Genomic DNA, 23,606 nt, shown 5'->3' with positions numbered 1-23,606 from the left:
TGAGCACAGTCTTACTTGCCCAGAGGGCTGTGGAGAGAAGACATCACATCCGTGACTGCACCAGGCCCAGCAGAGCTGGACACACAGCAGGTGTTGACCCAGTGGTCACTCCCATCCTCCTCTTCATGCCTCTGTCCCCATCTGTGCAATTGTTGAATAGGGTGAACTACAGGGACCTTGGCAGGCAGCCACACATGCCCTCAGGCCCAGGCAGGTCTGGACGCTTTCCTGATGGGCTTTCCTGGGGTCCCTGCAGCAGCCTCCTCCCAGACCTGTCCTGATCAAGCAGCTCTCCCTCTCCACCTGTGCTACCTCTGGGTCCACCTGGAGGGATGGGCCACTCCCATCAGGACATCTTGGACAGTTGCTTGTTCTGTTGGGGCCACAGTTCAGCTCTGTGACTTCAGGGGGATGGAGCTATCAAGGCTGGGCCACCTCACACAGGTACATCTGGGGCATCAGCATTATGCACATGTATTGAGGCACCTGGCCAAACACCTGGTGAGGAGGTGGACCCCTGTGCCGGCAGCCCCTGCCCTCACCCCCGGGAATCACATTGCTAACTTCCCCTTTGCCCCATGATTGAATCCAGCCCTACCCTCAGGGATCTCAGCCTGGAGGTGCAACAGGAGGAAGCAGGGCGAATCCTTCTATCCACCAGCTCAGGGGTGTTGTGGGGACAGTGTGGGGGCAGGTAGGAGGCTTCTCCTTGGAAGTGACACTTAAGCACCAGGCACATGCTTGCTCAGTAAGTGAAGGAAGGAAAGGCCTCCAGGCCTAGGGAGCTGCTGGAGCCAAGGCCTGCAGAATGGGGATCCCTGACAGGTTCAGAGGCAGTCACGACCTTGTGGCCGACACGGAGTGGGGGAGTGTGTGTAGATGGGAGAGGCAGCTGGGCCATGTTGGAGGACGTGAACACCAAGCTGAGGATCCTGTATTTTTTGAAAAATGTATGAATTCATTTGTCAGGGAGTTGGAAGGGAAGGCATCCCATGAGGGGCCCAGTCTGAATAAAGGCAGGGGGTGGAAGTGAGTGTGCAGAGATGGAGGGTTGGCCCAGACAGGGGTGTCTAGACCCCTCTGGGAAGATGATATACTGATCTCCAGAGTCTGGTGGACTCTCCTGAAGTCAAGAAAAATCACGCAGCTCAGAGGAGTTATTGCCTTCTGCTGTCCAGGTCCCCTCCCGCACGGGCCAGGGAGGAACAAAGGGATGAGCCGGCTGCCAGGAGGAAGCCCCGCTCTCCAGCCCAGCCTCTTCCTCCTCATTTGATGAACTTGGCAGAAGGTCACAGCAGGGGGCCACTGGTGGCCCATCCTGCCCACTCGGGATTTTCTTCAGGTTTCAATGCACGGGGGAGGCATAACATCTGGAAGGGGAGCCCCTTCTAAACCCAGCTGTGAGCGGCTTGCCCCAACAGAGTGAGGCCTGTACTTGTAACCGGGCCTTCAAAGGCTCATTGTCTCTGGTCATTTGTCCTCATGTCTGTCCAGGGGGTTCTGTCCTAGCCTATGCTCTATGCGCTGCCTCTCCCCTGCATTGGGCCTTGGTGGCTTTCATCTATAATTGCTGTCACTTATCTGTCTCTTCTTCCATCCACACCTGTCACCAGCAGCCAAGGCTTCCTAGAACACACAGCTGAACCTGTCCTCAGTGTGCTTCCCGTGCGGGCACCCTCCTCCTCAGCATCTTGGTTCCCCAGCACAGGCTAGGGCCAGTTCACCTAAGTGAACAGCCTCATCCCCCAAATGACTGGGTATTCAGAACTGCTCTAGGTTGGGGGTGCTCACCCCCCAGGGCCAAGGAGATAAGCCAGGTAGACCACAGGGTCTGACTTCTGCCCTCAGTCCTTTCCTGGCACCACCTCCTAACTTGCTAACTTGATACCTTTAAAGTTGGTGAGAGAGAGAAAAAAAATGGGTGCCCAGTGTAGAGAAGAGGGAGGTCAGGGTTCCAAATACGGACGCATACTCTGGACAGTGTCATCCTCCTCTTCTCCCTGTAGATGAGCCCCAGAGAGAGGGAGTGGAAGAGCAGGCCTGCGGGAACTCTAGCCCTCCCAGGACAGCTCCCCACTTCACCCCAGGCCACCTGCTGCTAGGAGCCCAGGCCCCTGTTGCAGAGCGCAGGGGTCACATACGTCCTTAACTGGATCAGGTCCTCACAGTTGGAAGGTCAACCCTGGACCTGAAGCATGAAGCCAGTGGCTTGGCAGAGGGATCCCGCCTTGGCCCCTTCCTCCTCTAGGGTCACCCGCCCACCTGCCCCTGGGAAGACACCAGGCATAACAGAGCCACCTAGGCTTTGGCATCAGACTTGGCCTGTGTCCTGTCTTTGCCCTGTCACAGCCCTGTGACTTGGGCAGGTCCCTTTACTAAGGTCTCTGAAATGGGGACATTGGTGCCACATACTGCACGTACCACACCTGGATGCAAGAGGTGCCAGCCACTGCTGACTCCCACCCCATCCACTTTCATGGCCAGAGCATCAGCCCAGCTGGAAGAGGGCCAGGCAGCAGAGAGCAGCAGGGGAGGGGGCAGCCAGTCACACCAAAGAGTTGGGGTCTGCTGCCTGCACTGGCCAGCACTCGAGCTAGACTTCGAAGGTAGAGGGGGTGTTTGCAGGATGGCCATGAGAGAGGACATTCCTTGCAGAGTGACTTGCATGAACAGACTGGAATTTCCTGGCCTGTGCCTGGCTCCTGACATCCTAAAATGTGGGGTGGATACCAAGAGAGGCAGGAGGGTGGGCAGCTCTGTGGAGAGGGGTGGAGGAGACAGAGGGAGTTAGATGTTAGGGGACCCTGACAAGAGAAGGCAGTGGGCAGGGGATGCAGGGACAGGCGCCAGGGCTGCAAGGGGGTGGGGGCTGGCAGAGGCCCCAAGCTGCTTTCCTCAGTCTCCACCATATGGCCCCTCTGCACACTGTATACGTGCCCCATCCGGGAATGTGACACAATTGTGCTGTGCCCACTAATGCCCACTGCCAACATAGGGTCTGCTATGTGGTGGGCACAGGACAGCTAAACAGCCAGATGATAAATCAAAGCCACTTCAGTGTACAAATGTGCTTATTAGTCGTACATCAGTTGGCATCAGGGCTGCGCTCCAGATGGACAGGCTGCTCGACACTCAGTGGCCTAGCCCTGGGGGCTCCTGTCATCCCTGATGGTGGCCACATGGCTTCAAGTTTGGAGACAGGGAAACACAGCACAGGGGAGTCCAGGCCACTGCCCAAGCCCTCCCTGGCACAATGCCCTCAAATTGAGGCCTGGACCTCCACATTCTATGTGAAGATGTGCACCCACCCTAATCCTCACAGAGTTCCTGTTAAGGGCTGTGGCACAGTCAATGCCCATGGCATTGGGAAGGGTCTTCTCAGTCCAGAGCAGAAAGCACTTCCTTCCTGAGCCCCATTGGTATATTTCTAAGCCAGGATGCCTTCCTCTGGGGCCCTAAGCACCTCTGTAGAGCTGAACCAGAGCTCCTGGAGGCTTGGGCAGGACAGACAGACTTGAACGGGTGCTGCTGCTGGGCAGGGTGGGGGCCCCCCCAGGGCTAAGAGCACGCCTCTCCTGCAGTTTGAAGGCTGCAGCAAAGCCTTCTCGCGCCTGGAGAACCTCAAGATCCACCTGAGGAGCCACACGGGTGAGAAGCCGTACCTGTGCCAGCACCCCGGCTGTCAGAAGGCGTTCAGCAACTCCAGCGACCGCGCCAAGCACCAGCGCACCCACCTCGACACGGTAGGCCTGAGGGGGAAGGCCGCGGGTAGCGGGCTGCACATAGGCCACCTTCACAACTTGTCTAGTGCAGAACCCCCGCTCTTGTCCTTTGGCCCTGTTGACAGGTAGAGCAGGGTAATTCTCTGGCAGGGGTCTGGGGTATCCTGTGCATTATGGGATGTTTAGCATTATCCCTGTCTTCTATCTAGATAGAGATTTTCTATCTCCCAATTGTGATAAAAATATCTGTGGACATTGCCAATTGTCCCTCCAGGGTAGTGTAAACTGGCAAACTCAACAGGGTCCCCCAGTTGAGATGCCCTGATTTGGCCTATGGGTACCAGCCCAGGCCCCAGCATCCTTGCGTATCTGGGCCCCCTTCCTCCCATCCTCTCTTGGGGGCCCGTCTGCCACACTCGGAGCAAGCCACTTTCTGCTCTTCCCACCCCATCCTGGGGATGGGCAGAGGTGCTCCAGGGCCACCTTTTGAGCCTTGAGGACTATAGGTGGAGTTGAGGGGGCAGCGTGAGAGTCTAGGCTTCAGCCACAGTGACCTGGCCTCCAGAGGCCCGGGTCTTTCCACAGCTGTATCCCAAGGTTGGTCCAAGTCCTCCCCAGAGACCTCAGCACTTAGCAGACATGGGTTCTGAAACAGTCCCCATGCTGACCTTGCTGTCAGGGGTCCTTAGCCCATTTGTCAAAGGAAGGAAGCAAGCTCAGGGTCAGTCCTATGCATGGTCATCACACAGCTGGACAGTGGCAGAGCTGACTCAGATCCAGGCCTTGTGACAGCCTTATTGGCCCTGGGTAAGGGGGCACATGCTCTGGGAGGACCCCAGCCGCCACGCACCTCAGGAAACTGGGTTCTTCAGCCAAACTCCACAGCTGGGCCTGCTCCTCCTGCAGATTTGGGGGATCTCTGTGGTGGGGACTGGGAGGTCTGAGTGGCGGGCCAGCCCAGCCTGTTCCATACACAGTTAAGGAAACAGGCTCACGAGGGTTACTAAGCCACCAGGCTAAGTTGGTGGCCATGAAACAGCAGAGGCCAGAGCGGAAGGGATACCAACTTTTTATTTCATAGCTGGGAAAATGGACCCAGAAGGGGAAGAAGGGACAGGAACTCATTGGGCCAGGCCACACCCTCCACAGTGTGTGTCTTTCTCTCTCTCTCTCACACACACAGAGTTCAATCCTTGTGACAACTGAAGGTGTAGGGCCATTATCCCCATTTTGTAAACCAAGAAACAGAGACTGGAAGAGATGGAGTCACTTCTCTGCCACAGCAGGCAAGGGGCAGAGCTGGGTTACACCCAGGGAAGTCCAGTGGTTTTTGCTGGAAAAAGCTGACATGGCAGCACTCTGGAGGGGTAGAGCTGAGCATAGGTGACAGAGCAGCAATGAGCAACCCCATCCCCAACCGAAAGCTGACCCCCACCACCTTCCAGTCTTCACTATTAAAGGCTACACTGGGACCTGAAGTGAGAAATGATTCTAACAAATCCCCTGCCCCTTGGTTACTTCTCATCCATGGGGCCCTGGCGCCCTGGCCTAGGCCCTGAGAGATACAGTTTGTGCCTCGGGATCCCTGGTTATGTCCCCCAGAGGTCTCAAGGCAGTACCAAACCTCGGACCCCTCCCTACCTCCCAGTAACCTACCTACCCTGATTTAGCTCCTTCCTCCTTCCTTAAATTTCTTGGATCTAGCCCCAAAGCAACAGGCTTCTGACCCCATTTGGTATGTGAGCAGAGCTCCAAGAGCTAGGTCATGTCAGGGCAGAATGAGCCACTGGCTTGTCTCAGGCCTTCATCTCCCCAAGAAGTCCCCGGAAGGCTGGGAGGTGCAGCCACCAAGCCCAGCACCCCACTTGCATTCAGCTCCCTGCATAGAGACCCGTGCATCTCCCCAGGTGCTGTTATCTCAGCACCCATCCTCAGCATCCCAGTGGGGCAGGGCCTTGCTTTTCAGAAGGGACCCAGCTAGTCCCTAGCTCCCCTTAGCATTGGAGAATATGGGTGACCTCCACAGGCAAGAAAGTTTCTCCAGATTGGACAGAACCAGACCTGGGTTCTGGTCCCAGAGGTCTAAGGAAAGCTACCTCACCTCTCTGGGCTTATTTCCTCAAAGGTAAAATACCTGCCTCTTGAGAAGAGGTAGAGAGAGGCCTGCAGGTAGTCTGTACAGCCCTTCCTTTCCTGCTGTGTTACTAACCCACTAAATGTGGGCCACATTCTGCCATGCCCCAGGCATCCAGTGTGGGTTTGAGTTTTGGTCGCCATAGGTCCCTGTGTGGATGGTAATCTCTCCTTTGCCCGCTTCACTGGACCACTCAGACCGAAGGTGTCCTGGTCACATGCACTCTGGCTGTGAGGTCTGGTGTATTTCGTGGGCCTCCATTTCTTCCTCCACAAAATGGGACTCAGAGGAGACCATGGATGGCCAGTACATAGCAAAGTGCCTGTACCCAGAGGGCAGCCCAGACCGGAGGGCTTGGCAAGCTACCGTGGTCCATCGCACACATGCCGAGAGGCAGCCTTGCTATTAACAGGAATACAGCGGCCCTGGCTTTGGAGCCTGTGTGGGGACTCTAGGCCTGGGTTTGGCTGCTGGCTTGGGATAGCCATAGGGTTTCCTGAGAGCTCACAGGGGAGCCGAGCCTGAGGAATGTTCTAGACACGTCAAGCCCTGGAAAAATAAACATGGAGATGGGCCCTGCTGCCCTGTTTCCAGGAGAGTGTGCCTGTTACATCACGCTCTGTTTGACAAAGTGTGTGGATTTGTATCAGTATCCCCAAGGGACAGGGGCTGGCTCAGGGGCAGGGCAGGGCAGCGCCCATGGGATCAAGGGGAAGAGAGAGAAAGGGAATGTGTGCGTTGGGATGGGGTCAGGGCCTGTGAGAGAGAGACCATAGGTGTTGGGGTCGAGGTCAGGGCTAGGAAGTGAGGGTTGAGGGGGGCCATGCGTGACCTACGGTGGGTGGTCCAAGCAGGGCTCCCCTCTCCTGCCTTCCTGTTGGCCTCGGCAAGCTTCTCACTGCTGTCTCTCTCTTTTTGCTCTCCTCCATTCATTAACCTGGCGACCTCTGCGGCAGCTCCAAGGTATGGTCGTCTCTTTCTGCTTCCCCTCCCTGTGAGGTCCCTGGGCCGTGGCACCTCTCCCACCGCCCCTCACTCTGGCAGGGGCAGAGTTGCCTTGAGGTTTGGGGATGTGTGGTATGTCTGACAGGGCACAGAGGTCCCCGGGACTTGCACTGAGAGGTAGAACGCTCTCACACACTCTCCTGTCCCTGCAGGCCCAGGTCAGGGGGTTCCTGGGGATCAGAACCACTCAACATGTTCAAGTCTGGAAGCCTCTGGAACTTCAAGCCCCAACAGCAGCCAGAATCCCCAAGCAGGGTCTTATAGAAGCCCCTGGGGAGATGTCAGCTAGAGCCATGAGTCCCCAGCCCTGGTTTTACTGGGATTTGGGATCCAGTGTCCCTCTTCTGCACCAGAAGAGGGACCCATCTGATTCAGTGTCCCTCTGAACAGTCCCAGCAGCCCAGGGTGGACAGCACTGCTGCCCAAAGCTTGGGCCTGTGGAGGGAGCAGGGTTCAAGGACAGATTAGAGAGAGGGGAAAGGTTGGGGGGGCACGGGATAGGGTGGGGACAGGAGAGGGACCCTGGTCTCAAAAGGGCATAAGTGCCAGGTGAGGGTCTGTGTTCTAAGCACCGTGGAGCCACTGTGGGGTTTACAGCAGGCACGGCTGGCTGTGTAATGAAGGGGGATGGGAAGCCTGGGGCAGGAGTCCTCTCTTGTCTTCCAGGTGAGCAGTGGGGGCAGGACTGGCCCACTCCCCACACATGGGGAATGGCCCCAGCTCTCGTGTGCTCTCGGAGACCAGCACCCTGAGGCCGCCTGCAGCTGTTGTGGGAAGGACCTGGGTAGCTTGGTCTGTTGGAACCCACCTGCATGCTCCCCACTGCTAGCTGGGTGACCCTGGGAAGATCCTTCAGCCTTTATGCTCCCTCTTCAACTGTCGAGAGAGGCAAGATAGTGAAGGGTTTGCTTGAAAGGTCAAGGCTGGCCAGGCTGGCCCTGTGCTGCCCCTCTCCTCTGTGGGCAGCATCTTGCAGGGCTCCTGTCGGCTCACTGCTTTGTTGCAGCTGCGCGATTCAAAGGGTGCACCTTGGTCAGAGCAGTGCCCCCCCCAAAAACCCATAGAATTCAGTTGTCCCTATTTTGCAGAGGAGAAAAGTGAGGCCCCACAAGAGAAGTCCCAGCAAGGTGGGAGAATGAGACAGAGTCCTTCCTTCACTCTTGGGCCAGGCACCTTTGCACACCTGAGGCCCATAACCTGCCCTGCACCCTGTCCTCCTCCCACAGTAGGTCACCCAGAAGGACCTTGGCCCTCAGAGTCATTCACTGACCTCTGAGGTCACGCACTGATTCTATGTCCCTCTAACGTTACAGAAGCCATATGCCTGTCAGATTCCCGGCTGCTCCAAGCGCTACACGGACCCCAGCTCCCTCCGCAAGCATGTGAAAGCCCACTCAGCCAAAGAGCAGCAGGTGCGGAAGAAGGTAAGGTGGCCTCTGAGCCAACCCCACTCCGCTGATGCACTGCGTCTTACTGCCAGGCCAGCACCAGGCCAGGCACCCACACTGCCTGTGTGTGCTCGCCATCAAGTGCCACTCCCCATCTGTCTGTCCATCTGCCTCCCACCTGTCCTCATCCGAACCAATAGGACTTCACCTGCCCAGGCTGCCCCCAACCCTCGCCCTGTTACCTTCTCCCTACATCTCCTCAGTGAGCATCTGACATCTGTCCTTGTGCTGGACACTGAGGATGCAAAACAAAAGGCACAGTCCCCAAGATGACTCAGTGCAGCATGATACAGATGACAGCAGGGTGTGAGAGTGGTCAGAGGCCTGGACAAGGGGGCCTCTGCCTGTCTGCATGGGAGCAGGAGGCCACAGGAGGCAGTGGTCAGGGGTGGACTCTGAAGCCACCTGCATGCTCCCCGCTGCTAGCTGGGTGACCCTGGGAAGGTCCTTCGGCCTTGGTGCTCCCTGTTCTTCAACTGTCGAGAGGGGCAAGACAGTGAAGGGCTTGCTTGAAAGGTCACCAGTGGGGACTGAAGAAGAGCACAGAGGACTGAGAGGGGGCACAGAAGTTTGGAAAGGAAGCTGGCGTGTGTGTCCTTCTTTCCAAGGCAAGAGTGAGCACGGGGATGGGAAGAAAAGTGCTCCCCGGAGTGACCAGTGTTGAGCAAGGACCAGAGCCCGATGGCTGTGGCATGTGTGGGGCCCATGGGCACTTGTCTGGCCCGGGCTGGGCAGCATGGTAAGGAGGAGGGGAAATGACCCCAGGGTACCTACCGTAGGATCAAGGCTGTGCCCAGGAGATTGGGCTCTGTCCAGAGCACAGTTGAAGCAAGAGGCTCTTGAGAAGAGAAGGGACATATCACCTGAGAGACACCTCTGGGCTGTGTATAAAATGAGCTGAGGGTGGAGGGAGGGAATTCCAAGGCCAGGAAGTCACTGCTGGGAGCAAGAGAAATGGTGGAAGTCGGTCTGGGGAGAGTGAGGAGGGGCTAGGCTGGGCAGTGGAGCAGTAGGTACCCAGGACAAGACTTGGGCAATGGCATGGGTGGAGATGCCCCTTCATCAAGAAAGAGAACCTAGGGGCCAGGTTTGCAGGAGGAAGTGAGCAGTGGGTTCCGTGTTGGACCAGGGGTGTGAGCTGCTGGGGAAGCCAGGCCAGGGCGGGAAAGATGGGGTGGGATGTGGCAGAGCCTCCTGGGCTGTGAGAGTTAGTCTTAGTGAAGAGGATTGCAGAGGCCACCAGTATGACAGGAGGGTGAGGGGAAAGAGCTTATTAACATGTTCAACTCAATATAGGGTACCTGCATCGGGCTCCAAACACTGTCCCAGGAACCACAGATATAGCTGCCACTGAAACTGCTAAGGCCTTCTGGATGCAGAGATGGCGCAGACAGGGTTGGGATGCTGGGAATGAGTGGGCTTCATGATGGGCAGGGATAGAGAGGCTCAGGATCTGGGGCTCTACCCTGTAGGCAATGGGGAGCCATTGGAAGTGGTAGAATGGGAAGGAATAGACGTGGTCAGAGAAGGGGCTGAACTTCAGGGCGGTTGCCTCCATGGCTCAGGCACTGTACCTACTGCTTCATATACTGCATCTCATTTAGTCCTCCTGCGACCCTAGAAGTGGACACTATTCCCATTTTAGAGATGGAAACTGAGGCTGAGAGGGAGTTAACAAACCAGCCCAGAATCACACAGCCCAGAAGTAGCAGGGCCAGGGTTCTATCCCAGACCTGTCTGTCTGCAGAACCTGAGTGCTCAGCACTACTTTCAAGTGGAAGTCTCTTGAGTAGGAACAAGAAATGGCCCAGGTTTCAGCAGGCTGGGGCTCCCGGTCAGGAAGGCTCCTGTCCCAAGTGGACCAGTGCCCAAGGACAGGAATCCTGCCCTGGTTTTCCCAGGCTCCATGCTTGGCTCCCCCTGAGCCCTTAGGGACTTAGGGCCGCAGATCTGCAAACTTCCCAACAATAAGCCTCCATTAGGAGCCACAGGATGATGAATCTTTCTGGGTAAAGCAACCCTTGTATTATGACAACTCCTTGGCAGCCCTGCTGCATTTCAGAGAGAATTAGAAATGCTTTTCTTCCTTAATTCTCCTCTCCCGCTGTTCCTAATCCCATCGACATTGCGGTCTGCAGGAACATGCCTTGGCCTCTTTTGCCAGAAACTTCATTTACATGGAAAACAGCTGCTGGGTCAGGGAGCTGGGAGCCCGAGTGCGTGCGTCGGGCCTGGCGTGCCTCCCTCAGGCTGGTGTCGACCTTCAGCCTGGGAGGGTGGACACATCCTTGGAGACTCGCTCTCAGCCCCTGCCCGGGGCACGGGTCAAGGCTCTCCCCTGCTCTGGGACTGTTTTGTCCTGGGTCAAGGGAGTGTTCCAATAAGTCAGTCCACAGGCCTCGGGCTCTACAGCCCAGCTCAGGGTTCCATCCCATGCACATGCTGCCACTCACCATCCAGGGTCCCCAGGGTGCCCCCGCATCCCCATTCTGGCTCCTCTGGAGAGGTGGAGATGTTCCGAAATGACTGTCCTTGGGAACAGCCAAAGGCTGTTGGGCAGAGCTTGGCTTGGATTACCGGGTGCAGCCCAGTCCAGGCTTGCTTTTAGCCAGGTCCCTTCGTCCATATACCAATCCCTTGGGCCTGCTGTCATGGGACCACATGGGGCCCAAGTAGCTGGAACCGAGCCAGCCCTGCACACCTGCTTCACAAAGCCTCCTTTACCGTACCCATCACCTCTGCTCCTGTGGCAGGCGGGGGCGGAGCATAGTCATTGCTGCAAATCACAAGCAGGGTAGGTGAGACCCGGAGAGTCTAGGTTACTTATCCAGTTACGCAGGAAGTAAGAGGTGCAACTGGATCTGAACCCAGCTCTTCTGTGCCTAGCACTGGACCGTCCACTGCCTCTTGTACAGAGAAGAGGCATGGTGGGGCAGATGCCGCGTGCCTGCTGTGCTTTCCTCCCACTGCCTCAGTGCGCACACCGTGTGTGCTGCTCGCCTCCAACTGACCTCAGAAGGCCCATGGCTGCTCCTGGCTGTCCATCTAGCTTTGTGCTGAGGCCATACCACATGGCTGCTCCCAGCCAGAGAGTGCGTGCAGCCCTCAGGGATCAAAGGTCACAAGCAGCCCCCTCCCGAGAGATACAGGACCCCTAACTCCCAGTCAAGAAGGCTTCCCCCTCCTGCCCTGGATTCCCAGCCCCCCTGACCATGCCCCCTTTCTGTCACACGTGCACTTGCCCTCACAATCCTGGTGTATCGAATCCCATCTTGGCGTCTGCTGCTTAAGGACCCAGGAATAACACAGTCCTCACGTTGTACACCATCACCTCGCATCACAGATGAGGAAACTGAGGTTCAGGGAGGAGAAGGGGCTTACCCTGGGCTGCCGACCTGCTTCTAAAACAAGGGGAGCTGGTGGACAGGCGGTCTGCCTCTAACGCCCCCTCTCTGCTTGCTCCCAAGCTGAACGCAGGCCCTGATGCCGAGGCCGATGTCCTGAGCGAGTGTCTGGCCCTGCACCAGCTTCACGCGTCCACACAGCTGGCTGCCAGTGACGGGAAGGGCAGTCGAGCCCTGGGCCAGGAGCTGCTCCCGGGTAAGTGTGCAGGGAGGTGGGGCCGGGGACTGAGCATTCCATAGAGCAGTGATGCTCCCTGGGCCACAGGGCTGAGACCTGTCACAGGGCACCCACTCCTCTGGACTTGATTGCCTGCCTACCCACCCTCTGGCTCCCAACCTTCAACCCATCTTCTCCTCCAGCTCATTTCACTAGGCAGATGGCCCTCCATACCCTTCCATGGCTCCCACTGCCCATAGGGAAATCCCGTGCTTCTCAGCCTGGCCTCACCAGGCCTGGGAGCTCTTGGAGTCCTCTTGTCTCAACCTTGGCACTTTGGATCCAATTCCCTGAATATTTTGCTCCTTTTAACTCCGAAGCACCCCACCTTTGCTAGCCTCCCCTCCCCTTTCTTTACTAAGGGGGCTCCTGCTCTACCCATAGGACCCACCTCCTGCCCACTCCTCCAGGAAGCCTTCCTCTGGGTTGCCTGCTGCTCCAGTGCTGAGCACTCTGGGATGTCACTGTTTCCCATCTGTCAACCTATCAGACTGACTGTGAGCTCCTCTGGGGCAGACTAGGGTCCTCCTCACCACAGAGTCACCAGCACCCCAGGCTGCCCCAAACATTGTGAAGAGAGGTTGTGGCCCTAGGTCTAAGATCCAGGAAGAACCACCCATTTTAGCCAGGCATGGAGGTGCACACTTGTATTCCCAGCAGTGATCAAGATTTCAGAGCCAGCCTCAGCAACATAGTGAGGCCCTAAGCAACTTGGCAAGACCCTGTCTCTAAATAAAATATAAAAAGGGCTGGGGATGTGGGTCAGAGGTTAAGTACTCCTGGGTTCAATCCCCAGTACTAAAAAACAAACAAATAAATAAATAAATAAATAAAAACCATTTTGCACTGGCCATAGCCTGAAGGCCTGTTTCATTCCCAGCACAGCTCCTGCTTCAGAAGAGAAACCCAGGGCTGGGGTCGTGGCTCAGTGGTGGAGCTTACCTAGATTGTGTGAGGCACTGGGGCAGACTAGGGTCCTCAGCACCACATAAAAAAAAATACAAGTATTGTATTCATCTACAATTAAAAATATTTTAAAAACAAAGAAGAAGAAAAGAAATCCAAGGCTCCCAGAGGGTGGGCAACTAGGCCAAAACCTACTACCAGCTCATCATTAAACTCTGGCCCAGAAATGGGGCTTCCTGAGCCCTGGACCCTGCAGGCCCATTGGGCCTGACACCCAAAGCCTCTGGTTTGGCCAAGGCAGCCTGGCTATCCTTCCAGCAGCTGCCGGCTATGGGGCAGGTTGCAGGCCACGGCAGGAATTCCTGGCCCTGTGGCTTGGGAATCCAGCCCAGATGAGGCAGCATGGCCTTTGGATTCCAGCTGATAGTTCTTGCACTCTGCCCCTGACTCTCCAAAGAAACCTCGGCATTAGAGAGAAAGCTGTGTCCACCCTCTGGGATTTCTTGAATTACTCTAAACCATTTGAAACATTTTTAAAAATTTTCTCATTATTCTTCCTCTCAACGTTGAAGTAGCAACAGATTTCAAGATATGTCAAAACCTTCCCCCAAAACCTTGGGGAAGCAGGTTTTCACCCTTTCTTCAGGTGGACACTTAGAGGAGGGTCCACTCCCTCCCCTCCAGCTAGGGCCCCTCTACCATGGCTGCCGCTCACAGGGTTAGAATTCCCAAATGGCAGGGCTGAAAGGACCACAAGCAGGACCAGCCCACAGATGAGGACACAAGGGCCAGCACCCAACAGCCGGTTGGGACTGCTTGGAGCTCAAGTTGGGGATTCCTGGGCTATCCCAGACTCCATGGGAAAGGGCACTAATACCACCAACGGCTGTCCCAGGGTGAAGGTCCTGCAGCTCCAGCATTCCTACCTTGGGAGGATCTGGACTGGGCAGAAGGACTATCCATCCAGAAGAGAGTGGCGGGTCCAGATCCGAGGGCTGTTTGTTTTCCCAGATGAGCGCAGAGCTGTCCTGGGGGAGAGGGCTGGGGGCAGCAGTCATCATCTCTGGGGCACCTGCTTGGGTTGGTCCCTTTACAACACCATCTCACTTGATCCCCAGCTGTCACCCATGCCACAGATGAGCAACAAAGTCCACCAAAGGCAGTGTCACAAGGAGAAGGACCTTAGGCTAATGCCAGCCTGCTGGGACCTCCTGCTCTGGCCTGAGACAGTGAGGAAGTGATACTTTCCTCCCTGCTTTGTGCCTCAGTTTCCTTCCCAAACCTGCTGAGAACACGCACCAGGAGCGGCAGAGGGCCTAGGCCTGTGCATGTCAACTATAACCCTTGCCACTTGGAAGGCCCCAGCCTGCCTGCTGGGAGGTGACAGAGGCAGGGCTGAGCCAGGCCCTGCACCTGAGGCCGTGCTCTTACCTGAAAGTCTAGTGCCCTTCTGCCAACACTACCTCGATGCCATACTGAGCACCTGCTGTACACTGCCCCTGTGCTGGCCCTGACCTTCAGCTGTTTCCATCACCATGAGGACGGGGAAGGAACATTCAGGCAAACCCAGGGGCCCTAGATTCCCAGATTCATCCTACAGGTTCTTCTGCAGGCCACAGCTGGGAGCAGATGTTAGGGCCAGCAATTAGGTGTACTTGCCTGATGAGGAGTGTTTGCAGGGAGGCTTCTTGGGTTCTCGCTCTTGCTGATTATAGGAAGCTCCTGCAAGTAGGAGACCCTCAGGAGCTTACCTGGCAGGTCTGTCTTCAGACTCACAGTGCCATGATAGGCAGGGAGGATGTGGATGAGAAGCATGAGGTCACATGGCTGGGGAGAGGGAGCAGGACTCTCGGGACTCCAGGCCTTCCCAGCTGACAGGCCCCAAATTGGTTCAAGATGGTAAGCAAGGAGGGGCTGGGGGAGTGGCAAGGGAGAGCCCTGTGCCAGGCTCCCTCTAGGGATCCCCTCAGTGCCTTCCTGTGTGAGCTGGCAGTGATGTGGCCAAAGCAGGGAGGGCACCTGATAGATGGAGAGACAGGCAGTGCTGCCCATGAGAACAGAGATCCCCAAGGTGGAGAGGCCTGTGGCTGAGAGCTGGAGGGTGCTCAGGACCCACCCCAACCCCAGAGTCTCACAGCTAGCTGGAAGCCTGAGCCAGAGCTGTGGTCCCTAGCTGGACATCCAGCCTGAGACAAAGCCACTGCTATTTCCTGGGCCAGCCTCAATTGGACTTTCTTTCCATATGGCCTAGGAGGCAGGCCTGAGTAACTGCCCACCGTGTGGCTTTGGGCCAGTCATGCATCTTAAGATTACTTTCTTCATCTCAAAATGGATCATATTATCTCCCCTGTCGACAGTTTGGAGATGATTAGGCCACATATGTGGAGAGTGAACTTGGCACACATACGTTCATGAGCAGGGCGTGACTCTTGTCTCAGAGGAGACTTTCGCCCAGCTCAGCCCAGCCACAGGTGCCTGCCAGAGACAGACTGAGGTCTCCAGGCCAGCGCTACGTTGTCCAGCAGTTCCAACACAGACCTTAAGGGGGTGCATTCTCTCCGCTGGCTACAGTCTATTTCTTGCCCCCTGCAGTCCCTGCCAAGCCCAGTTCCCTGCAGCAGCCTCTGGAGTTGTAGGCCCAGGTCAGGAGATCCAACCTGGGATGTGCTAGCCTTGGAACCACAAATAACTGACAAGTAAACTGTACCCCATCCTTGAAGGAACCTGCCTTCTCAGATTGGTCTTTATCGGGCAATAAGAAACAATGGGTCTAGATACACAATGGCCAGAGTGACATTCAAGAGGTCACACCTGACCATGAGAGGGGGCACTGACCAGGTAGAGTTTCTGCTGCACTGGTGTAGCCCAGACCACAGCTGCTGGGGCCACCAAGTCTTCCCAGGGTATCACCTTGATGCATTGATTTCAGGGAAGATGCCACTTTCTGTTCAAATAAACCTGGCTAGATTGAAGATAGAAGGCAAAATTGGCCTCATTTTTTTTCCAGATAAAATAGGGAGCATCAAAAACTTGGCAGTCCTTGGCAGTTAGAGAATGCTGGCCTCAATGGTTCTAAAACTCTCCACTGGGCCTCTGGACCAATACCTGATTGATCTAATGTCCCCCATTGATTTGTTATCCCACCTATCTTAACAAGGGGGAGAGATGGTAAAAGGTGGGATCGCCCTGTAAGTGTCTTCTATAGGGATAGAATCTGAGGCTAGAACACAGCTGACTTCTCAGTTGGGACCCTTAGGCAGTGTACAGTCTGAACAACCATCCATGGCAGCTCCTCTCAGAGGTCTCCCAGGCCAGCTGGGGTGATCATCCTTTCTTCAGAACCTTTCACAGTGGACGCCCAGGCTCTGCTGGCATACCTCTGAGGACAGATAGCTCACTCTATCCAAAGGCACTCCATTACCCTGCAGCACCCTTGCCTATCAGAAGGTACCACCAAGCCCCGAGAGCTGGTTCCTGCTTCTCTCAAAGTTCTTTTTGTCCCATGTCCTCATCAGGGGAAATTCAGAGCAGTCCCTGCTTCTCCAGATGGCCCCACAGAGGTCTGCAGTGGCCTGCTCCATACAAGCCCCTACCCCAACACATACACACACAGGGTCTCAACACCCTGTGCTTCTCACAATCCCTTGCCAGCCCTCTTCTGCCATCGGAGTTGGCCCCAGCCCTGGACACAGCATTTTGGCCAGGGCCTAAATCAAACAGAGTGGGGTCATCACCTCCCTTGTCTAGCACCTATACTTCCTCTAATACAATCTTACTCATTTCCCTTCTTGTCGATTTCTCTATAAGTAGGCACGCGGTGCCTGGGCCATCCACAGCCATCTCTAGGGGGTGGCCAAAGCCCAGTGATATTTGCTTGGTTCCCCGCAGGTGTATATCCTGGCTCCGTTGCCCCTCATAATGGGCTTGTTCCAGGCATCCTGCCCCCTACGCATGATGTCCCTTCCAGGCACCACCCATTGGACGTCACTACCAGTTCACACCATCATCTGTCCCCTCTACCCACAGCTGACAGTACCAGGGATGGGTACGTACACCATACCAGTTCTCCTTAGGGGACATGAGTGGGCACATCTGTGGGCGGCAGGCATCCCACACTGCCTGGGCGTTCTGCGTGATGGGGTAGCCTGCATCTATGAAGCACTTACTGCATGCTATGCTCATCCCACGCTCTCTGGGCACCCTTTATCCATGCCTCCCAGTGACCCTGTGAGGCAGATGGCATTGGTCCCTGGCTTCTGGGGGCCCCAGGAAGATTCTGTGCCCCCACCTGTCTTCTGCCACACCCAGGCCTCCCTGGGAGCCTCACCAGGCTTCTCTGTGCAAATCATGTTGGATGAATGGACTGGACTTCCCGGGCCCCCTGCAGACATGCTGGCCTGGGCATCTCTGGCCAGTGCAGCTGTGACCACAGCCCGGCCTGCAGGTCACTGCAGAGGGGGTCGCTCTCCCTGCATTCAGTGTGGTTTTCGTAGTGGCCACTGATTACCTGGCAGTGTGTTCCTTGCTGACCCCGACACTGCTGAAGTCTGTTGGGCTTGCATGCAGCACAGAGAGGCCGAGGCCCTGCCATTGTTGTTTGCCACAGCAGTGACTTGATCCGATTTGTCACCCAAGGCCTGGCCCTAGCAGCACCTTCCTCCCCACGGCTGTAGCCTTCACCTTGGCCAGCACAAGCCTGGGACCAGCCTGGCTTCAACACCCTCTTAACTGGGCTCTTCCTCCCGTTTATCATCCCTTCCTCTGTGTTCCGTTATTGAGTGCCACTGGATGGGCCCTGGACCCAGTCTAGGACCACCAATCACGACAAGTGGGAGGAGGAGGAGCAGGAGGACGACAGGCCTGCAGAGACTGGCCATACAGGGCAGGTGCACCAAGGGAGGAAGCCCCCAGGGGAACCCAGTGGGCTGGGGCTGGGGGAGAGCATCAGGGAAGGCTGCCTGGAGGAGGCAGTGCTAAGCCAGGCTTCCAGGGGGAAGGCAGAGTCGTGCGGTGGACAGGTGGCAGAGGAGGGAGAGCATGGCATGCTACCATTGTGTGGGGTGCCACATGTCGGGGAGAGGTCACCAGGGCCAGGCCACGAGGCCCGTAATGGGGCTGTGTCCTGAAAGGTGTTGAGCAGTGATGTCGTCGGGTTTGGGAGGAGAATGTGCCTTGCCCACAGCAGGGGGCTGGACCGTGGTGGAGCAGCCTGGACGATGGGATGCAGCATGGCAGCCTGAGCCGGGCTGATCTGGACAGGGGAAGGGACACCAGAAGGCAACAATGCACAGGACAGCGGAAGTCAGAAAACCTGGCTGGGCGGAGAGAGGGGTGCAACCGAGAGGAGTCCAGAGTGGGCAGAGCAGACCGCAGAGCGTCAGGAGCTGCGGGAGATTGTGGTGGAGCACCAGCAAACAGCCACGAAGAGGCAGCCTGTCGGGGTACAAAGGGGGACCCAGAAAACGGAGCCCTCCCTGAGCCTCAGTGTCTTCCTCTAGGAACACGGTGACGGTCAGCTGCACATGCCTGACGTTTTACGTGTCACCTGGTATAGGTTCCTTTTACAGGAACCGCCTGCCCCCGCCAGCTCAGGCCACCTGCTCACCCTCCAGCCGGCCCCAAACATCTCCAGCCCCACGGCTCAGGCCAGTGCCCTCTGCTCTGCCTCATTCTCACCTGCCTGCCACCGCATGGGTGCCGTCAAGAATCTCTGCAGCCAGAGGCAGGGTGGTGACGAGACCAGATTCTATCTGCCTGCAGAACGGCCAGGAGTCACCCCCGAGCCACGTGCCCCAGCGCTCAGTTTAGCATGGGGGGAGGGCCCTGTGCCCCTTGCCAGCCCCAGGCTCTGCCTGAATGGGTTCCTTTTTCATCCCCTGAGAGTGGAGGAAGGGACTCCGCCTCCCTTTCCTGCCAAAGTCAACAGGGAACGGCCACTCCAGGCTCCCCAGTGGTTTGCTGGGACGTTTAAATAGCTTGACAGAATTATCTGATTCACTCAAAAATATGCTAAGAGGGCCTGACTTCATGACCAAATGTATTTACCCTGGCTCAGAGAAGATGCCAAATAGGGTGGGTTTTCTCCTGGTCCTGGGCGAGGTATGAGCCCTTGCCTCTGCCAGGCCAGCCAGAGTTCATGTTCGGGTCCCTAGGTTCCAACTGAAGCCAAGCATCTGATGGTGGATGCATTGGCATGACTCAGAAGGGGGCTCAAGGTGACCTCTTCTCCTTCGGGAGTTCAGGTGGAGCAGCTTAGCCTCTGCCCGCATGTCTGCTGCGGGTGGAGTGGGGCTTTGTCTGACTTCACTGACTGTGAAGGTGGCAGGTGTGCGCTTGACAGCATCATGACAGGAAAACAAACCTGGAGAAGGCCGGAGCTTGCCCGCTGGAACTGGCGCTCTTGGGCAGTGCTGTTCACCGCGATCCAGAAACCTGTTTGCCAGAGTTATCAGTTGTTTGCCATGTGAGGCCCTGTTCTGGACAGCAAGGACCCAGAGGGCAGGGAGCTGGGCCTCTCCACAGGCACTGCCAGGGCAGAGATGGGCCACAAGTGCCCGGATGGGATGGAGACCACACAACAACCACGGGGTAGCTGGAGGATGCCCTCGGGGCTGTCCTGCCTCTGCCTGTCCCTGCCCTGCCTTCAGTGATGGACCCCAGATGCATGATGGCAGCACAATGGAGGGGCAGGGACAGTAGGATGCCCAGCTGGAGGGAGCAGAGGGTGACCAAGCACAGCTCCAGACAAGAAGCTCCATCCCCAGCCTCTCTCCATACCATAGTCCTACTTTCCTTAGAGGGCAGATCTGTCCCAATAACACCTCATATCTCAGAGAATACGTGAGGGTAACAAGGTCACCTGGAGCCGTGACACTGAGTTTGCAGTCTACCTTAATGCAGGTGTCCAACAAACCCAAACAAGAAAATGGAGACCGAGCTCCCACTTTCTCCCCGCATATGGCTATAAGCCAGGGGCGCCCGTGGCCATGCCTCTGCCCCCAAGCCTGCCTGCTGACGTCCCTTCTCTCTGTGCTCTACAGGTTGGGGCCCAGCCTCCTCTCACCCATGGTCAGCCCTCTAAAGGGGCTTGGCCCACCACCGCTGCCACCATCCTCCCAGAGCCAGTCTCCGGGTGGCCAGCCCTTCTCCACGCTCCCCAGCAAGCCGTCCTACCCACCCTTCCAGAGCCCTCCGCCCCCGCCCCTGCCCAGCCCACAAGGTAAGCCCTGTCCGGCCCTCCGCACCCACGCCCATTCCTGGGGGACCCAAGAGCAGTGACACACTGTCCCGGGGAAGCCGATGGGCACTTCAGGAACAACAGGCCAGCCACTGAGGTCTATGCTGGGCAGAGCTGAAAGATGGGTGACCTAGAGTGCCCAGTCAGGGTACTTCCTGGAAGAAACTGGTTCTGAAAGTGAGGAGTGTGCTTCGTCCCCCAGCAAGGAAGGGCTTTTCCAGAAAGAGAACAGCATGGACAGTGCTGGGGGGGGTGGGCGAGGCCTGGGTGCCATTTGGGGACAAATGACTCCAGCACAGACACCCCACCTCCCTACCCCTCAGGGCAGAGCTGGGAACAGCCCAGGGCTCCCAGCACCTTCCCTGCCCCACACCCCCTTCTCTCCCTTACACCACGATGCTCAGAGAGGACAGCATGGCCATGCGACGGGCCCTCCCTGCCTGGCCTTGTCCCTTTGTTAATGCAGCCCTGCCACATCCCTCCACAGGCTACCAGGGCAGTTTCCACTCCATCCAAAATTGCTTCCCCTATGGCGACTGCTACCGGACCACAGAGCCTGCAGCCAGTGGGGACGGACTGGCCGGGGAGGCCCACGGTTTTAACCCCCTGCGGCCCAATGGCTACCCCAGCCTCAGTGCACCTTTACCTGCCTCAGGTGAGCCTTGCTTGTGAGCCTTCCTCCCCTGAGCACCCACCAAGGCTCAGCTTTAGGCACATTGTCCTGGGACAGTCCTGTGCAACAAGGTCATCCCCACTTATGACTCAGAGCCTCCCCACAGGGAGGTAGTCAGACCCAGGACCTGCAGAACTGGGCTTTGCACTGCATGACTGGAGTGGTCAGTGTTCCTTCCAGAAACTCACAGCTTACGTGTGTCTAGACTCGGGTTTCTGAAGACACAGAGAAGTATTACACTCATGGCCTAACCAATGCTTTATATTGATTGAGTACCTACTGTATGCTTGGTACAGCAGTGGACCCTGCAAATAGAGCTGGGAATGAGACAAACACTGATTCCCATTTAACAGGCATAGAAACCTGGGCTTGTACTTGTCCTCAGGCTGCTTCTGACTCTCCTGCAGGGCCCCGGGATCCAGGAGTGGGAGGGCCCACCTCTCCATCCCTGGCTTGTGTGGAGAAGCCAGTGAGAGGGGAGGGCTCCAGATGGACCACTGTGGACTCAGGCCCAGAGCAGCAAGACAGGCCTGGTCAGGGTGGGAGCTTCAGCTAGGTGGAGTGGAACCTCCCTGAAGCCCCTAGGTGCAGATCTAGCTGGAGGCTCCGACACAGGGGAAGCTGAGAGCCTGCCTCAGAGGGCTATTGGGCAGTCCTGAGTGCCTACAGCCAGGAGTAGAGGGACAAGGACATAGAAACAAGCACCACGGCCACATCTGTGGGCACATCTGTGCATGGGTAAACCTGTGCGTGCTGACACAGCTGCTCCTGCGTCTGATGTCTTCCCATGTTGTGGGGCTTTCGTGGGCATGTGTGGTGTGCATCTGTGTGTTGGGCTTTCAAGGGAGGTTCTTGGCATAAGGAGCTCCCAGGACATGCACCTTCCTGTCTGTCATGTGTACTCAGGTTGTGCTGTGCCCATGGTCATGCACCAGTCAGCATGCATGTTACCCACCCCATGACTCACATCTGTGTCCACAGGCTTGGGTATACATGTGTGTGCATCAGCATGTTTGTGGTGGTTTGGATGCGTGTGCCTGTGAGTCTGAGTACAGCGTAGGTAGACCTGCAGGTGGATGCTCGCCACGTACAGACCTGTGTGGCACGTGGTTTGCAGGGGGCTGCGTGTTCTGTGTTTGTGTGCATGTGGATTGGTGCATGATCAAGCAGGCCTGAAGTCAGCAGCTCTGAGGGGAACAGGAGCAGCCAGGTGGGGGGGTCTTTGGACCTCCCCTCCTCCCAGCACCCATCCCAGGCCCTGCTCAGTGCCTTAACTGCCAGCTGCCTGACCACTCTGTCAGGACAAAAATGGATTCAGTCTGAACAAGCTGGAGGGACCTTATGGCCTCCGAATAGTTCAGCCTGAGCCCATTTAGAGATGGGAAGACTGAGGTTCACTTGTAGGCCACACAAATTTGTGACGGCAGCTCTGAGACAGGGCCCATAGGGAGGAACTGCATAAGATGACCCTTCCAAGTCCAGGGCTTCTGAGCACTAAACACCCCACCCACAAAGACAGCATGACCAGTGGAAGGGCCAGGTGTCTCTGGAGCCAGATGGACCTGGATTCGAGTCCCAGTTCCCCCACTTACTAGCAGGTGACTTTAGACAAATGTCTTACCTACTCTGAGCCCATCTCCTCAGCTACAAAGTGGAACAGCAAATCCCCTCTCGTGGGGTTGCTGTGAAGTGAGATGATGTTTAATCAGCACTTAGAGCCCAATAAATGTGGTTCCATTTTGGGGGCTTCTTCAGTCTGGTAGGAAGGAAACTTAAAGGGAAGAGGTGAGCCAAGCCCTGCCAGGAGGGGACCACCCTGGGGTTAGACCATTGGTCCTCACACCACCAACTGTCCTCCCTCCCGACTTGTGCTCCATGGCACAGCACTGGGGGATGGGCCACCCCAAGCCACCTGGGCCTGTCTCCCCAGCTGCCTGGGCTCCCTGGGAATTTGAGGCTAGGACGCCCCCCAGCCCCTCCCCAGGTGCCCGCTGCCCCACCTGGCCGCACTCCACGGGGAGACCTGCAAGGAGGGCTGCTGAGCAGGCTGGTGGGGCTGGAGCTGGACACACAACAGGGCACAGCCTCTGCCAGCCTCCAGCTCTAACCCTCTGCTGCCTGCCCTCAGGCTATGAGGCCCTGGCCGAGGCCCCGTGCCCCACAGCACTGCCACTGCAGCCATCTGAAGACGTGGTGCCCAGCGGCCCTGAGGACTGTGGCTTCTTCCCCAATGGGGCCTTCGACCACTGCCTGAGTCACATCCCTTCCATCTACACGGACACCTGAGGAAGGCCCCGCCCACCATTCTGCAGATGCTGCTGCTTCCGCCTGCCGTGGTCTGCCACCCTCCCTGCCCCAGGCCAGAGCAGCCAGGTGCCCACACAGGTGCTGGGTGCTACGGCAGCCACCCAGCACCCCCCATGGGGGTGCTGTCTGGGCTCAGAGGTGCCCACCAGGGGTCATAGCCCTGTAACAGTCCCTTGATTGTGTCTCCCTGTTTCTCCTACGGTTTTGAAATCACAGACCTCGTGTATATAAAGTGTACAGAACTTATTTCCCATTCCCATGCCAGTTTTATATTTTTGGTTTTACAAGAAAAACATTAAAAACTGGAAACAAGACTTGGGGCCTGATTCTGTGCTGTGATTCAGCTTAGAGGTCCTGACCAGGAGAACCTGAAGGGAGTGTGGAACAGAGAGCTGGGTGCAAACCACCTCGGGCCTGGGCAGCTGTGGAGCTGGGTGGGAGCCCGTGTCAGCTGTCGCCTATCACATCATCCTAGGACAACACTGCCAGGCAGGGTTATTTCCAGAAACAGGTGAGCAAACAGACCAGGAGGGGTTCAGTGACCAGCCCGGCC

The 23,606-nt window shown here is 56.9% G+C and overlaps 1 protein-coding gene across 3 annotated transcripts in view; it reads left to right on the top strand.

Moving 5' to 3' along the window:
* The window catches only part of Glis1 (GLIS family zinc finger 1), a 195,086-nt gene extending 171,719 nt beyond the window's left edge, over positions 1 to 23,367 (top strand). For 2 of the 3 annotated variants that reach the window (XM_027945025.2, XM_071617852.1), the window contains 7 exons: positions 3,582 to 3,743; positions 8,175 to 8,285; positions 11,777 to 11,909; positions 16,725 to 16,881; positions 19,877 to 20,055; positions 20,561 to 20,728; positions 22,875 to 23,367. In XM_027945025.2, coding sequence (XP_027800826.1) covers positions 3,582 to 3,743; positions 8,175 to 8,285; positions 11,777 to 11,909; positions 16,725 to 16,881; positions 19,877 to 20,055; positions 20,561 to 20,728; positions 22,875 to 23,032 — 1,068 coding nt within the window. In that variant the 3' untranslated portion in view covers positions 23,033 to 23,367. The remainder of the gene's footprint in view (positions 1 to 3,581; positions 3,744 to 8,174; positions 8,286 to 11,776; positions 11,910 to 16,724; positions 16,882 to 19,876; positions 20,056 to 20,560; positions 20,729 to 22,874) is intronic. The other variant, XM_071617853.1, reaches the window with a different exon arrangement.
* The last annotated feature ends 239 nt before the right edge of the window (positions 23,368 to 23,606 follow it).

The sequence above is a fragment of the Marmota flaviventris genome, chromosome 10 (assembly GCF_047511675.1).
Source record: "Marmota flaviventris isolate mMarFla1 chromosome 10, mMarFla1.hap1, whole genome shotgun sequence".
Taxonomy (NCBI): domain Eukaryota; kingdom Metazoa; phylum Chordata; class Mammalia; order Rodentia; family Sciuridae; genus Marmota; species Marmota flaviventris.
Note: the sequence above shows the minus strand (reverse complement) of the source record. Positions and strands in the feature narration are given on the sequence as shown.